Source organism: Pagrus pagrus, assembly GCF_965226575.1.
Source record: "Pagrus pagrus genome assembly, chromosome: 1".
NCBI lineage: Eukaryota > Metazoa > Chordata > Actinopteri > Spariformes > Sparidae > Pagrus > Pagrus pagrus.
The window spans coordinates 34753711-34770347 of record NC_140185.1 but is presented as its reverse complement, the minus strand read 5'-3'; the positions used below and the strand labels follow the sequence as shown (position 1 = coordinate 34770347).

Sequence of the window (16637 nt, the reverse complement as noted above, 5' to 3'; positions counted from 1 at the left end):
TTCACAATCTCCCTCTCTGGGTTGCATTACTGTAAAGATGTTCTCTGCATTTTTTTAAGGGGGTAATATAAATTGGCAGAACTCCCACAAACAAGCAACAAAGCTAGCACAAGGGTCAAAATTGCATCCACAGTTTTCCTGGCAGCGACGTGCTCGTGTCATGATTAAAGCGATGAAGCCGAGCCAACACCACGGGCTACGTAAGCCAATTAGAGCCCCCCCCCCCCTCCTCCGCAGCCACAAACGCAGCACCCGGTGGTTCTCCATCCTGTTGCTCCGGGACTCGGGGGGCCACGCTGCTCTCTGTTCTAACCATACAGTCTGGGAGTGATTTACACCTGGCGTGCCAGGTGAATGTGATTAACCAGCTGGTAGGGCAGAAAGCAAACATTACTGTGAGTCCTGGGCAGATCTGAAAACCACTTGTTAAACCTGAAGCAACCTCAGCCGCGCTCTGTATTTCACGGCTTTTAAGAGAGCTAGCTAGTTTCCCCGAGTTCATTGAGGACTTTCCAAAGATTTTAACATCTTTTGAGTCATTATGTTAAAGAGCTGCTCCAGACGGTTTTAGTCCTGCACCTCCATAAAGTTGAGGGAATCATGAGAAACAGATTTAAAAAAGAAAAGAAACAAAGATTAGAAATCTAAGCAGCAGAGGTTGAGATATTCTGACTTTTAACTCCTAGGTTAAACTCCCAAAACACCATTTCCTACATTTCCCATAATGCATCTTTCAGTAGACAACTGCCAGACTAACATCCACATCTGTCAAACTCCAAAACACAGGCTTTCTGTTCTGAATTTGTGCGATTCAGAGGACTTTGATATGATTGATATAAGATTTCTATACATGATTTACTTTTTGTCACTGTGTACTTGCTTCTTTTAAAACAATGTATTTGTAATGATCCATAATTACAAGGTGCAATATGTAAGAAACGACTGCCTGTTGAATTCATACTCAAAACAAATGAGGGGGGGCAGCGTATCACAAGATTAACTGCTAACTGTAGCTGCTGTTAGCTCAGGTAGCCGTGCATCTAGTGGTCCAGACTGGATGCTCAGAGCACCAGAGGAGTGCTGTTGTTTACACCACTAGCACAGGAATGTCAGACCGGTACTGGCCGGGGCGAGCTGCTTTAGCATGCTTACTCCTGTAGATATCTCAATATCCCACCCCGACTATGACATCATCAAGGTTATTTTCTCAGACTTGGACAAGCTCCAGTACCACAACTGTTTTCACAGGTGGCACTAATCCAGTGTTCCTCCATCTTTCTAAAACGGTCCAGCTTTTTGAAAAGCTTAATTTACACTTCAGGTTACTTTTCTCTCCTGTGGAAAAAACCTGCAATGAGTGCAGACGCCGTCGTGCACCAATCCTATTCTTGTAAAAAGAGCTGGAATCTATCATGCATGGCAGAGGAGACGTGGGCAATCAACGGAAGAAGGATAATTTACTTGTAATCATTTCTTTGTGTATTTTTGAGCTCTGGGAATTTTCAAATTCAGCATCCACATTTTTGAGACTTCTATATGAATCGTGTAATTATCCAATGTCCTTACTTTCCCATGCACGCTTCCTCTCTCCTCCCCTTGTGGACGCGAGCCAGCTGTTCCTGCAGAGCGGCCTTCCAGATGATGACGATGGCCGAGGACCAGCAGCGGTGCTCCCACAGCGGCACATAAATCTCTCACAAAAGGTCCTGAAAAGAAGAGCGTTTGCCGTGTGCCGCTGACAAAACGTCCAGACTACACAGATTTCAGAGATTACCATTTTATTTCCCGCTAAATTTCTCATTTAATAAATACATGAAATATAAAAATCACAGCTGTATAAACATTCAAATAAAAAATAAAACAACACAGCAGTGTGGACATCTTGCCAGCATACATATTTATATGATAATTATCCTCTTTTAACTCCTGTTTCAGGTCCTTTCTCCAGCAGATCTACTGTATATTCACAAAGTAAAGCTCCCTTTTGGAGTATTCAAGCGCTTTTACCTGTTTGGAATCAAAACAGTCTGTGCAGACCTACAACAGCGAGGATTATCAGCCTGCCACCGACTATTAAGCTTTTTACCGTTTCACAGAGGCCCCGTTATGAAGGCTTTGCTTGAGCGCCACAGCTCACTGTATCCCTCAGATACCCAGCCAGTGCCAAACCTAAGAAAATGCGAGTCTAGTGTAAATAAGGCAGAGGCCGCACCTCTCCAGTTTTCCCCTCATAGTGGTGGAGAGGGCTCCATCAGCGGAGAGAGCATGGTGAGGCTGCGGTTGACCCACAGTAAAGGCAGTGGGAAGGGGGGCAGAGGGAGAATGTGCATGTTTGCAGAGGCCTCGATATAATTTATTTAATACTACAGTTCAAAACTGATGTGATGCTTCTTCGTGTCGCCGTTCGTTCCCATTTAATTGTATTTTCAGGTTTTCACAGTTCTTGAGCTGTTGCGATACTGTTGAATGTTTTGCTGCAAAACATGCGACAGTCTCAGTTTAACTCGTTTACCATGACAGTGTGGTATTGTCATACAAGCTGTCCGGCATTTACATATGAATGGTGTGTCAGGAGGAGGGATTTGAGGCAGTGTAAGGAGCAGGGAACTAACTTTCACATTCACCCGTGTGCAAATCCAAAATTCAAGAGCTACTTTCAGTATTTCGATGTTTCTTTTCCTTTTTTTTTTTTTTGCTGAGAAAGAATAAACACAAAGTTCTCAGGCTGCCAAATCATCAACCTTCCAGTAACAACCAGAACATTGACCACACTTGGCTGGCAGCTGTAATATCCCACCCGGACAGCGCTCTGAGTTGGTTAGAGTGAGGTGTGATGCAGGTTTGATTTGGCCCCCGAGCAGAAACCCCGGTGAGGTGAAGGCTCTGTGTCCGAGCTGAACACTGACAGGCAGTCTGATGCCCTGTCGGGGCGTGACAGCCGGTTCCCACGGTGGCCGTGGAGCTTACTGCAAACAGCACGCTGAGAAAACAGAAATGATTGATGTGCGTTAGGTTTCACTTTTTCCGAGACTGCAACACTAATCTCCGACTGCATTTCAAATAATAAAAGGCAAGCAACGCCATCAGTCATCCACAAAGACCGCCTGTCTGCTGCTGCCATCAGGATTACACAGAATCATAGTTTACACATTTGTTTTGGACACTTTAAAGTTTAAAGGAAAGTGAAATCTTTCTCAAAATTGTATATAATCAGTATAATAAATATACAAGTTGTTGTGTTGGCTCCTTTTAAACCTTCTAATATGTATATACTAGCATCCAGCCTGTCAATCACGTGGTTTACTCACTACATTTAACTATAAGGAAAGGAATCTCTGTCTGTCTGGCCGTGTTTAATGGCCATATGAAACATGCATATTATCGGGGTGAACTGGATCTAAACCCCTCACACACTGAATAATCTGTGCCCAACACCGGTACCTGTACCTCTGCTGACTAAACCCATGCTCTACTTCATAACCGCCGTGGTTACGTCAACGCAATCGACTGATAACGCCTAGTTTGAAATGAAAAACTTCACTAACTATACGCAGATTACGAAAAATGCACCAACAGCATTTACAACATAATGTAAAGTATGAGCGCTGCACTTTACCACCATGAAACAACCTATCAGGCCCTCTCACTGATGTTAATCTACGTCTGTAAGGGTTTGGTGTTCAGGGGGACAACAAGCGTGTGGGTTACAGCGTGATGGTGCTCAGCAGAACTCTGCTGCTTGTTTTGGTGTAGTCTAAGGTCAGCAGACAGACTTGGGCGTTGCTGCGACCCTCTCTCGTACAGTTGCTGTTGGACCGGTGCCAGCTAGCGTGGCTGACTGCGGAGTGGTTTTATTAAAATAACAGCAGCAGAGTATGAAGCCACGTTCTTCATGTAACTTGAGCAGCCCTCCAGAGTCACTGGTGCCCTTCCCCCATCCCCAAGATTTTTTTTTTTTTTATTCATAATTCCCCAGGAATTTCTTGCTGAGGACAGGATATTGTCTCGGCTTTAGGTATCCACTATCCATCCAGGAGCTCAGCCTAGAAAATACTAGGAATTAGGCTGTAGGTATATCGGTTAGAGCTCGGGATGTTCATATATATTAAAATGTAACCTACATTAATAATATATTACTATAGTATTCAAACAGATACGTTCCAGTATATTAAATGTTATGTGTTACATGTGAGTCTGGGAGAGGAATGAAGTTTGTGTGTGTGTGTGCTCTCGTTATTTCTGGCGTTTGTGTGTTAGGAGGGCAACTCTTTGCTAGCACCAAGTCTCATTTTCACAAGGTAGGCTTTACAAGAGGGCAGAGGACAGAGCGGCCCAGGGCTCCACTGGAATGAAATCAAAGAGCCAGACAGTCCTGCGGGGTGGCCAGCGCAGCAAGAGAATGGCTCATATTTTACTGGTTGGAGAAAAAAAAAAACCCTTTAATGAAAAGACATTTCATTACATCTTTAGGCGGCTATTCTCGGTTAAGCCCATAACAAAACCTCCATAAAGTCACTTATCAGCCTGGCTGCAAGGTTCTCAAAAGAAAAGCTTTCAAAAAAGTAGACCAGCAAGGATACTCACAGCTTCTGACGGAGTCTGCAAGAGGTTCTCGATCCAGAGACACGTCCCTCTGAGTCTCCTGCATCTGAGAAATAAAGTAAAGTAGTACATAAACAAACAGCACAACATGAACAACAAATACAGATATAGGGACAAAAAAGTTTTAGGTTCCAGCCATTTAGAAGTGAACATATAACTGAAGATGTGGAAAGACTTCATGCTTACCTTGATGTTCTTCTTGATGTATTCAGCTCTGCTCATGAGACTTTTAATCTAGTGAGAGATAAAATTGCAACACATGTAATTACAATTTTCAGTTTGAACACAAACACGCTCTCATACAGCACTTTGGTGATATACTGATTGTTCTGCTGATGTTTCTAAGCCTGGTCGGCCCGCCATTTTGGTCCGGGCTGACATATCTCAGATGGACCATGTAGACATTGTTTTTGTGAAATGATCCTTTTGGATGGATTGCAATGACATTTTTTTGATCCCTTAACTTTTCATTTAGCATCATTATTAGCTAAAATTTGACCAAATACACGCAAAACTAATGAGATTCCCATCAGCCTCAGCTTCACTTTGTTTTCAGTCTTTATTAGCTGCACACTAAACTAATGGATGAGCACGGTCATCATTATACCTGCATGTTGGCATCGTCACTGAGAGCATGAAAGAAAGTTAAGTGCCAATAAAGGTTTTTGAATTGATGGGAGATTACTATGACCACCGTGCATTTTAAGCTAACTATAAAGAGGGATCAGTGTTTTTTAGTGGGAATTTAAAAAAGGTCAAACTGTTTTAAAGAAGTAAATAAATATTACGTACAAACCAAGACCGGCTGTAATTATTTTCTCAATGCCTCGTTATCTCTTTTTCTCATGATATCAGGTTCATTCATCTCATTATCTCTCAGCCGATTTCTAATTTCTAATTAATGATCTTATGTATCACAAGACAAACGACTTCTCCTTGAATGACTGATCTGAATTTTATCTCCAACAGAAAGACGATACAATCTCCGGCTGTGTTTGACATTGACTGAAATAAAGTCTGATGTGACCTCTGATAAACATTGTTGGTAATAAGAGGAAACAACCTTTTGTTTCTCATCATAACAGGTTTATTATCTCAAGATATAAAAGCTTGTTTTCTCCAGATAATGAAATATTTTACTTCTGATCTAAAGATAATGGCATTAAAAAAAACAAATAGTTGCAGGCGAGGCTTTATCATTAAAAATCACTTCCAGGGCTTCTGGCGTTTAATCAGAGGATGATGCAAATTTTCCCTTTTGTTTAGATCTTTGAATAACCAGATGTGTTTTCTGAGCTGTGTGCTTGTTTACTGTAAACTGCGGCGTCTTTTTGCAGCAGGAAACAAAATGAGTTTAAGATGCGTGGAGACATAAACTCCCTGTTAAAATCAGATTAAACCGATCGGCTCTGCTGATGTGCTTCTTGCTCTTTCTGTTACTTTATGAAAACATTTCATATGGTGCACATGTGCTCGCAGTAACTGCTGTCATCAGATGCTTGAGGCTGCTCTTTACTGTGGTAATCAGTCCTCTGGTGATCGTCAAGGTTTTTGGCTGCACCTCATACCTAGTTGTATCACCACTAGGTCACAGCACACAGCAAGGCCTCGTGGGTATCGCTGCAGTAACATCTGAGGGTCGTAATCATGGGAGACCTAAACTGATGGCTTCATAATTTCCCTTTAAAACATCAGTCTGTTGCAGTAAATACTCATTCTGACCACAGGTTTTCAGGATTCAGCCCTGACCCCAACCTCAGTTAGCCACAGCACTTTCATCACCAATCCCTTTAATCAGTAAGTCAAGCACAATAAAGGAAATGAGGAAATCTGCCCGGGTGAGGATGATTCATGGGACTTATTGATAACTTGCAGAGTTTTACAGGTACAGGTAGTGAAACACAGGTCACAGGTCAGCGTGACCTCACGTATTTCAGTCATGATGACAGAACATGAACAACACCCGATAGATCAAAGCCAACGAGGAGCCGGGGTATTGAATTACAGTTTTTGAAAGAGGGCTCTACAGTAGATATGAACGCACATGGCAGCCAGTCATGGCAGCATGTGTTGGCTCTTTGGGTTCTCACATACACACATGCTTTCGATCGTATCCCCCACCCCCGCCTCTCTAATGCTGTGTTAGATTATTACAGCCGCATCTGAATTTACTTAAGACAAGCACCCATAAAACTTCAAATGGGGAGGTCTATGAGGCCCTCTCAAACCCCCTCCCCCCCCCCTTCTGGGGTTTGTTGGTGAAATACTGTTGTCTGTTTGTTGGCTCGGTTGCTGGCTAAACAATGCACAAAAACACAAGAGCTCCGAGAATTAATAATAGACTCGCACACGTCCTTTGCATGTGTTTGTCGACGTTTAATATCAATGCAAAGTATTCAGGATGTTGTTTCCAGAAAGTCAGAGCCAGCGAATGTAGCAGACCATCAAAATGTCGGGTTTACGTAAGTATGTTCGGGCTGGTGTCCAAAAGCATGTATGTCGTCTACAAAGGTCTCATTAGTGCAATAAGACAAGAGAAGGTCGACGGCAGTCTTTGTTGGTTTTTATTAAAGTTGATTATTATTGCTATCATTTATTTAATTCATTGATTGGAACTCAAAAGCCACAAACTCCCTTCCCATTGGCAGTGCATGAGTTTGCCTTTGCTTTTTGTCCGAGTGTCTTTTATATCTTTTACTTTTTGTATGTTTCACTCATATTTAAAACTCTGTTCTGTCTTAAACTGGACCCAGTGTGTGACCCTGACTCGGGAACCCGCTGGTTGTTTTTGTTTTGTTTTCTATTATACTGTATATTTTTGTAGCAATCTCTGGCACAACAATTTCCTTCAGGATTAACAAACTTCCATCTCATCTTATCCTTCAAACTAAACACCAACTGAATGATGTTTGAGTGCTGCTTGAACAAAGACCGAAGGAGAAATATTTAAACGCCGATCGATTTAGCCCTTTTTTTTGGTTTCGTCCAACTCCTGAGGTAAATATCTGGCTATTTAGCTGCTAAATGCTGCGCTATGTTCACCAACAAGTCGCTAACTTTGTCTGTCTGTCATTTGCTGCTATGCGGGTAGTGTACAGTTGGTTTGTAAAGCTATTTTGCTAAAAAAGCGCTGCCTGCTTCAGCTGAAAACAATGCTAATGAGAGCAGTGAAAGTAAAAAGTTGTTGACTGTAAAACCAAACAAATGAGCTGAAAGATGCTATAAAAACAATCTTTTCCCATACAAGTGTTCATGTGAGCCCTTGTTGATAGAAAGAAAAAATATTATAGCTGCTTTAAGTATCCAATTATAAAGTGGACAGTGATTTATTTGTATGTAACAGTGCTATAGGTGATGGATTGTGTTATTTGGCCTTCACCACTAAAAACATACACATGTGAGTGCTGGAAAGAGGCTCGTGGGTCATGTGATGGAGTGCCACTGTGCTACAGTAGGTGATCAGCTGAGGGCTAGTTGGAGGTGACAGATAGTCGTTCCTACCGTGAGCACTCAACCAGAAGCCCTCCCTCGTCTACTCACCTCACTGTGGAGCAGCTCTTTCCTGCGGCCCTGGGGCTCGGCTGGCTCACGAGAAAGAGAAAAAAAAAGATAGAGAATAATGAGGACAGGGGAAAAAAAAAAGAAAAGTCCACTACCTCATCACCTTGTTTGTTCAAGAAGAGGTCAACTACTAGATTGGATTTCGCAAGCATGTCGACTGGAGGCGCAAGGGTGGAAATGGTTCTAATGTAGGCCAGTGTTTTCACAGTGAGTCGTCCTGGAGGCGAGAGTGACAGAGAGGAGGAGGAGGAGGAGGAGGAGGAGGTGGAGAGCTCTCTGGTGGCAAGGCATGTAGGGAGGCTGTGCAACAAAGAGCTCTTAGCCAAACAAAGAACCAATGTTTTCTCCCCACAATCCCTCTGGTGGTGTCTGCTGTGCCACACAACGTGGCTCCCTGACACTGCAGAGGGAGGCTGGTTAGGATGGCATGGGATTAGTTGGACCGGTACATTGTACACTATTGATCCGATGACGAGAAGAAGTTCTGCTTAACACGTGTAAAAAAGCACCGACATAAACAGTAAATGTAACCGTTAGCTGTGTTTTTGTCCTCGGCGAATTTTTCAATATCTGGATGATTAGAGCACTTGTTAATAGTTTTCATTTGATTCTAGTGCGTAATAACACAAAGAAGCGAAGTGTGCTGTCTGAATGGGAAGCAGATGGCCCGGGCCCTCATACCACACACAGGGTGCTGGCACCGGGTCTGATCGCGGCTCAAAGCCACATCTGGATCACTCTATCCCACCTCTTCCATTAGGCCGATCTTCCAGATGAGCTCATGAGCCGGGCCTAATGGACGCCAGGCCGCAGAGGGAGTCGCTGGAGTCTCTTCTGTAGTTCCTCTGTCTGTTTGTCTGTCTGTCGCTTATTAAGTGTCCCCGTCTCTCTCCAAGTCTATTGCTTCACTCTGTCTCTGTCAGTTCGTCTTTAACTCTTTCTAAATCACTTTCTCCAAGTTGTTTTCCATCCCTTTCAGACTCTTTTTTATATCGATCTCCCTCAAAGTTTCTCTTTTCTGTTTCCAGTTACGTCTCGCTTTAAGTATCTCTACATCTTTACTCTCTGTCCAAGTCATTTTTGTCACTTTTCCAGTCTTTCCCTTGAGAATCATTGTCTTTGTTCAGCCACTTCTTGACCTGTCTCAGGTTCTGGCTGTTCCCTCAACTTTGAATTAATTTCTCTCACAGCCTGCTCATTGTATCCACTCTCTCAGACACTTTATGTGCCTTTTATGCCCATCTGCTTTTATGAATGACTTTTTGTTATTCTGCAGCAAACAGAACAAACTTTCTTTCACTGTTTAGCAACAAATGTGTGTAAACACTCACAGCTGCTGAGGTGAATACATTAGAAGTATCTGATGTGGGACTACAATAAGGTTTGAATTTCTTCCTCAGTCACCCACTACTGCCAGATGTCCTCGAGCAAGGCACTTAAACCTTGGAGTCCAGTGGTTCAGTCGCCAACAGCGGTAACACAGGATAATTGAGCAAAGCCATCTTGGCTGGAAAGAAAAGAGTTTATCTACCTGCCAGCGCCAACAGAAGCTCTCCGAGGCACTGTTGGTACACATCCAGAACCTCATGATCATCCAATCCACTCTCCTCCTGTAATGAAACATTGAAAATGAGGCAAAACAACTAGTTCTTTATATCTGGCTGCTGAGCCACTTGGGCCACCCTGGTACTTTGCACAGTTCAGTTATTTCACTTGTTAGCTTTCAAAACAGAAAAATTCTTAGCACATCTATTTTATGAGCCAGGAGCGTAGGAGAGGGACGAGTACACCAAGAGCTGCGAGCAAACCCGCAAACTGTTTAACTTGCAGAAATACATTTATTTGTGATGTTTGGTTATTAATCCTTCATCAGGCAAACAGATGAACCCTGCCCGATGAAGGTCTAGTACTGAAGTATTGCAAATTTTGTTAGACAGTGTGTGGGAGTTAGCTTGCAACTCTTGGTCTACTCTGTAAGCAAAATGTGTTTATTTATTATTCCTTATTTTACTTATTTTAGGCTGTATACAGCAGAGACACACAAAAATAAAAAAGTCTGTACAGCTGACACATTATCAGACCAGCAACACAGAAAAACAGATGTTTTTGGTTCACCAGTGAGCTTAAAAGATGCGGTTTTGATTTGTGTCTTGCTTTGTGTTTGTGTATCTCTGTTGTATTACGTCTGTTTCACCCTGCTTTTATTTCCATCTCTTCATCATCGAGCAGTGACCCCTTCATACCTTAGCGGTGGCAGTCGAGGCCAGCTCCAGCGCAGCCAGGAGTCGCGGTTGGTCTCGAGACATTTCTTGAGTGGGAAGAAAACAGAAATCACTATTTTACTGCTGTCTCTCAGTCTAAACATACCAAAAAAAAAGATGCATTGCATTTTGTAATCATCATGTCCCATCCTGCAACTGTACACTCCAGTATTGTAGACTTAAGATACTTAAGATTTCATAATATTTATTTCCGGGGTAATTGAGCACAAGTGTCCTTGAGCAAAATACAAAATCCTTCAGAGGCCCAGAGCTGCCATTCTGTAGCTGACCTCTGAGGCAGGGGGAAGGAAATTAAGTTTTCCCCTCACAGGGATCATTAAAGAAGAAGTAGAAAGAATAAAACATCTTTACTTTCTTATGTACAGCAGTTTCATGCAATTTTCCATTACAAGAATAATAACCAGATGGGGAAAATACTGGATCTGTATTAATGTTTAATGTATTTGATTAAAACCAAGTTCAAAAACACACACCGCTTTACTTTGAGTTGCCCTGTCATACACCTCACCAGGCGAGGCTATTGCTGACATACAGCGGGCCTGCCTCTGCACTGAGCTGGGTTCATTACCTCGGAGGACATCCCTGGAGGTCCGGGCCTCCTCAAAGCTCAGTCTGTTGTCTGAGGCCACCAAGGCTTTCAGCTCCTCGGCTCTGGACACATACTGGCTGACCTGTGGGAAGTCCTCTTACATTGACTCAACTTAATCATGTCAACTACGCCATATGCTCTCCATCCCCACCATATGGTATTCATAGAGGAGAATTCATTCCAAGTGAAAGTCACTAGAGTATTAAAAAAAAGACAGCAACTGAAAATAGAAAGTAAAGTGTTTTCAGGCCTACCTTCAGCCTGAGGGCATCTTTACGTTGTCGGTCCGTCTCGACTGCAGAGGAGGGAGAGAAGAGGTGTTTTGGTTTTACATTAAGTGCGTTTACTTTGCCTAGTTTATTGCGCTGGAACAAAGGCGGTGCATTGTTAAGGCGGCTTAAGCCACAGACAGGATATGAGTGTGGTTGTTGCTCTCACAGTGAATAGCGGGGACAAAGTGCTCAAGGGCACTGCAGTAAAGGGAGAGAGCAGCGGACCTCTCCCCTTCCTGGTCCTTCTGAACGGCCCGGAGGACCAGTCCTTTCTGAAAAGAGGAGATGGGAACTGGCATCACTGAATGCAAACTGCTGCGGCTCTCCATTGCTTATGCATGCGTGCAGAGTCATGCGTGAAGGCACATGTGGGGCAGGCATGAGCACAAACCTACCAAGCACATGTGTACATGTGCTCAGTCAATCACACACGCATTATTCATGGTCATCTAGGGTAGACACACACACACACACACATGCTAGCGCATATTTCCCCTTTCTTCTCTTACCGCTCTCACTAGGCTCTCTGCGCTCGGCATGTGCTCCAAATCCACAAAAGGGTGGGTGAAGAACTCTGCAAAGGTGATCCGGACATCTGGATTTCTCTCCAGCAGCCGCAACAGAAGGTCTCTGCAGTCCTTGGATACCCTGGCCCCGGGAGGGAGCTGATGCACAAAACACGACCTTATTATGTTACACTCGATCCACAGGACAATCCAAGGGAAAGGGACAGCAGATTGTTGCCAGAGACCTTCCAGTTTCACATCACTACTTTTCATCAAAAGATGACCTTAAAACTCTCGATGTGAATCCCCGGGTAATGGACCACAAACTAATGCAATCCATTGAGCTCAGGACCAGTGTCTGACACAAGAATTCAAGTGTTCTGAAAGCCCTCCATCATTAAAAGTACTGTTACCCTTTATTGTCACTGTGTGGTAATTAACATTTGGTGTGTGTTTGTGTGTGTGTGTGTGTGTGTGTGTGTGTGCAGTGGGCGAATCAGGACAGAGACACAGCAATGACTTTTAAGTGCCGAACATCAGTAATTGTTTAATTACAACAGATTTACCTCAAGACCAAAACTCTAATCTAATTAGCATTTTAAACCATGTTTATTATGGTCTTTCTACACATACAGGAGACCATTAAAAAGGCTGAATTACAGATGAGACATTACCAGTTTGTTTTTATTAAAGGGTCATAACTGAATTTATCATATTGGCATGTTTAGAAAAATTTGAAAATGTATCCGTTTGTGTCCAAGATTGTTCCTTTACATTTTAGAAAGTAAACTGGAGATGAGCATTATGTCATTACTTGTCCACTGTTTGAGCTCCCTGAGTGGGATAAGGGTGCAGGGCTGAAGCATGCCATCTAGTGGTTTAATGGTAAATGGTAACAAATACAGTGACGAACCACCCCAATAATCAGCAGTAATGTGTTTTCTTTATATGCTGTTACAGGGACATAATCAATGACACACTAAGTGATTCACACTTTGCTTTCTAGAGGGGACGACTGCAGGGTAGAACATACATTTAACAAGAAGTTTAATGTTTTTAATTCTTGCATTTTGGCTTCTAGTCAGTGGTGACTTCAGCCATTAAAGACTACTCAATATTTCTCTTAAGTTCTCTTATTCCCAGGTAACGTGATGTGTGTTTGTATATTTGGATGATTTAATCTACTTTTATTTTGAAAAATGATGACACCCTGACATGTTGTGGTACTGTAGTGTTACTGTTACTCAAACAATCACTGAATGAAATATAGCACTTCATGCAATGGCTTTTGTTGCAGTGGCATCTAGCCATTTTCCTAAAAAGCAACTAATGTAAAAAAAGAAAAATCACTGCTGCTTCACAGGATGTCGTTACTCTAGACTCGGGTTCAGCCTCCTGCGGCTCTGGAGCTGCATGCGGCTCTTTTGTCCCTCTGCAGTGGCTCCCTGTGGCTTTGGCATTTTACATGGAAATGAATAATGTATTTTTTTTTTATCATCATCACTATTTTAGGCCTACAGTGATTCTTACATTCTCTGACAGTAAAAATGTGTAGCCTCCACACACAAAATTGTATCTGATCTATCAAGTTGTGGTTTTGTCATTGAATTGAATGACTGTGAGCTGATATTGTTGTGTTTTATGATTTAAGTCTGATGGTTGATTGAAAAAGAAGAAGGATTTCCTCACACTTAAAGTGGACTTTAGTCCAAATGTAATTGAAACTGTCCCGTGTTTCTTTTTATTTTTACTATTCTCAACTCTATGCTTCCGTTCTGTTTTATTTATTATCAAAGTAAGCTCATTTTTATTTTGTACATTTTCACAAAAACAGGGAGGACTTGCAATGTATAGTTAAAGTAACTGACCCCTGCTCTAGTCATAATACAGTATTTGAAATTGGGAGCAGCCTGAAATGTGCTTTCATCAAATGACAAATATGTAACACAATGAAACACTATTTTAGAGCACCAGTGCGAGCAGTCAGTGAGTCATTCGTATTTTTCAGCAGGATTGCCAACTGTCTCAGTCTGGCAATTCACTAATGAGGAACTCATTTGTTGCTCAGAGCTTACCTCAATAGGTTGGTTACTCCGGATCTTCTCCTCCAATTCAGTGTATGACCTCGATGCAAATGGTGCTCGTCCAAACAGTGCCTCTACAGACACACAAACAATGTTAAAAAGGATCATTAACAGCGATTACTATATATATTTACAATGAAAAGTAATGCACCTACTCTGCATCGAGGGTATGCATGCCTCAAAATTTTTGCCAACAATCTGCAAATTACATGCCTGACAGTGACAAGAGCTCTTTCCATTATGAATTACTTTCCACCACTAGAAAGGGAGCGAACCAAGCTGTCGTTTTATGATTAATGGCCCAGTTTTGTTTGTGGCCTACTGAGTGCCATGGCCAGTCAACTGATAAGCCTTTTATTTATAGAAAATATTAATAAGAGGGAATCACGCTACACAGAGCAACATGTAGCTACACCAGATTCTGAACACATTTCGGTCACCTGAATACATCATGAAGCAGCAATACAATTTAAGAATTGTCTGAGGCAGTGTGTAATTCATGTGGAGGGCATCAGCACTCAATAAAGATGACACGGTGAACACAAAGTACTCACCGTAAAGAATGACTCCTACCGACCAGAGATCTACCCTGGAGTCATACTGGCGTCGGCACACCATCTCAGGAGCCATGTAAAGAGGAGAACCTCTCAGGGCACTCTGCTCATCCCATGGTGACATGTACTGGGCAAAACCAAAATCTGAGAGCAAATCAGAATGTAAATAACAACAGAACACAGCACAAAAACATGACAATGTCTCACCCACATGCAAAATTCATATGTGTTTGCTTGATTGTTTGACTGGTTGTGGACATGTGATCACCTGCTAGTTTGAGGACAGAGCCGCTGAGCAGAATATTCTGGGGTTTCAAGTCCAGGTGTGAGATGTTTCTCTCGTTAAGAAATTGGAGGGCGCAGGCTGTTTGTACAGACACACATACAAACAAGATAAAGATGAAAGAAACACAGTATTACTAAATTCAGCACACACCATGCAGTCCATAAGTTTGAACTGAGCAGAAACTTTTATTCAATAATGATATGTATGTATTTCTAACATAAAACTGAGTTCTACCAATTTTTCCAGACAATGTACATGTTTGCTTGGCCATAAAAAAAGTGTTGAAACTCCCTAGAAACAAAAAAAAAATCAATAAGACTAAGTTGTCCTCAGATGCTTTGATATAAGGTAATGACTGACCTATCTGTTGCAGGAAGCGTCGGGCCACCCTCTCAGGCAAAATCCTGCGACTGCGAATGAAGCGGGAGAGATCTCCACCAGAACACCACTCCAGGATCAGATAAATATTCTCAGCATCCCACTGATGAAAGAGAAGCATTCAGACGGAGGGAAAGATTAAAAGCAAGACCGAGGAAGCTTTTTTTTTCAAAATTCAAATTTAAAAGCTATAAATAAGCTTACCTGAAAGTCTTTTAGCTGGACTATATGAGGGTGACGCATCGTCTTGAGCATTTCAATCTCCGTGAGCAGGTTTTCTGTTGATGCCTTGTTAAGACTCTTTTTTGCAACCACCTTCACTGCCACCACCTCTCTGCTGTCGCCCTGCAATGACACAGTCATTAACTAACCTTCAACTTTCACTTTCAGTTTAAACAAAAACCAGACTGAACTTATAATACCAATGTGAGCACTAATTTCTCTTTCACATTCATTAGTGTAGTAGTCATTAAGTACTGTGAGCAAAGTCAAGTAGTTTTCATGTAACCTGAGTTGAACCTTGAAATCAAACATACATTTTGAGACTTCTCTGATGTTTCCCCTCGACTCCACCACAAACTCACCTTTCTGTAGGCTTTGTAGACTGTAGCATAGGTGCCACTGCCCAGCCTCTCTGTGAGGATGAAGTCAGCCAGTTTTGGTGGAGCAAAGCTGGAGGCCATGGTGACGACGGCAACATCAAATTTCCCTTGTAGGTCTGGGCTGGAATGACACATCAATATGCTGTTGAAACCACATGAGTAGCCTGTTTTTCACCTTCTACATGGAGCTCAGAGGTAGCTGAAGACTAGTGTTGCTATCCTTTGAGTACCTGTCTTGTCTTGCTTTATAACAAAGGCACCTGATAGTTAAAGGTCAGCCTATCTACACCATTCCACTTTAAACAGTTGACAAGACACGTGAATCATTTCACTTCTGTACTGTCAATCATCTATCTAGTTTATTGCAGCATGTTTTTCGCCTCTTTTTCTGTTGAATTCAAAGTTTTAAGTTGTACTGTCGCTGCATGTATCGCGCCGAATTGCAGTCATGCTCGTTAAAAGTTTTATTCTGACATGAACTTGTCTTCTTGATAAGAAAGGAAGCTGTAAACATCGAGTTTACTTTACTGAATTTACTGTGCATCAGTTTGGCAGCTAGCTACAAGCCATAGCTAGCTAACGTTAGCATGTACACTGCAGAGCTGCATCGTTTTTTGTCAACCGCTTGCTAAAGATAAAACGGAAGTAGTTCGGCCTGTCCGCGTTTATTCAGACGTTTTTAAAATACATATAAAAGTAGCTGACACTTACCTGTAGGCTAATAAAGCCACACCAGCTGAAGTCACTGTTTACATGACAGATTTGGTCGCACGCTGCACTGCAGTGCTCAGCCGCTCACAAGGTATCAGAAAATATGCTACTGCCACCTAGCGTCGGTCCTCCGGTACTGCAGCGTCCGACAGGAAATGGGAAGCGACGCCTCCAAAATATAAACCGCTACTCAGAAGTATATTGCAATCC

General features: G+C 42.4%; 1 protein-coding gene across 1 annotated transcript; it reads right to left on the bottom strand.

The window, feature by feature from the left end:
* Positions 1-1761: 1761 nt before the first annotated feature.
* Positions 1762-16540, bottom strand: ulk3 (unc-51 like kinase 3). The gene is made up of 17 exons (XM_084347865.1): positions 16428-16540; positions 15699-15837; positions 15319-15459; positions 15097-15217; positions 14719-14814; positions 14451-14594; positions 13888-13970; positions 11816-11971; positions 11473-11578; positions 11289-11329; positions 11014-11116; positions 10407-10471; positions 9695-9773; positions 8143-8183; positions 4789-4836; positions 4585-4648; positions 1762-2980 (listed from the first exon to the last, which is right to left on the bottom strand). The coding sequence occupies exons 2-17, from the start codon at positions 15795-15797 to the stop codon at positions 2964-2966; spliced, it is 1404 nt and encodes a 467-aa protein (XP_084203991.1). The 5' UTR covers positions 15798-15837; positions 16428-16540; the 3' UTR covers positions 1762-2963.
* Positions 16541-16637: the final 97 nt, after the last annotated feature.

What these genes read in the sequence shown, in the direction of transcription:
- ulk3 (XM_084347865.1), bottom strand. Translation starts at nt 15,797, where the DNA reads ATGGCCTCCAGCTTTGCTCCACCAAAACTGGCTGACTTCATCCTCACA. An exon ending in TCTACAAAGCCTACAGAAAG is followed by an intron (nt 15,460 to 15,698) that starts GTGAGTTTGTGG and finishes GTGTCATTGCAG; the next exon opens with GGCGACAGCAGAGAGGTGGT. An exon ending in AAGATGCCCTCAGGCTGAAG is followed by an intron (nt 11,117 to 11,288) that starts GTAGGCCTGAAA and finishes GACTTCCCACAG; the next exon opens with GTCAGCCAGTATGTGTCCAG.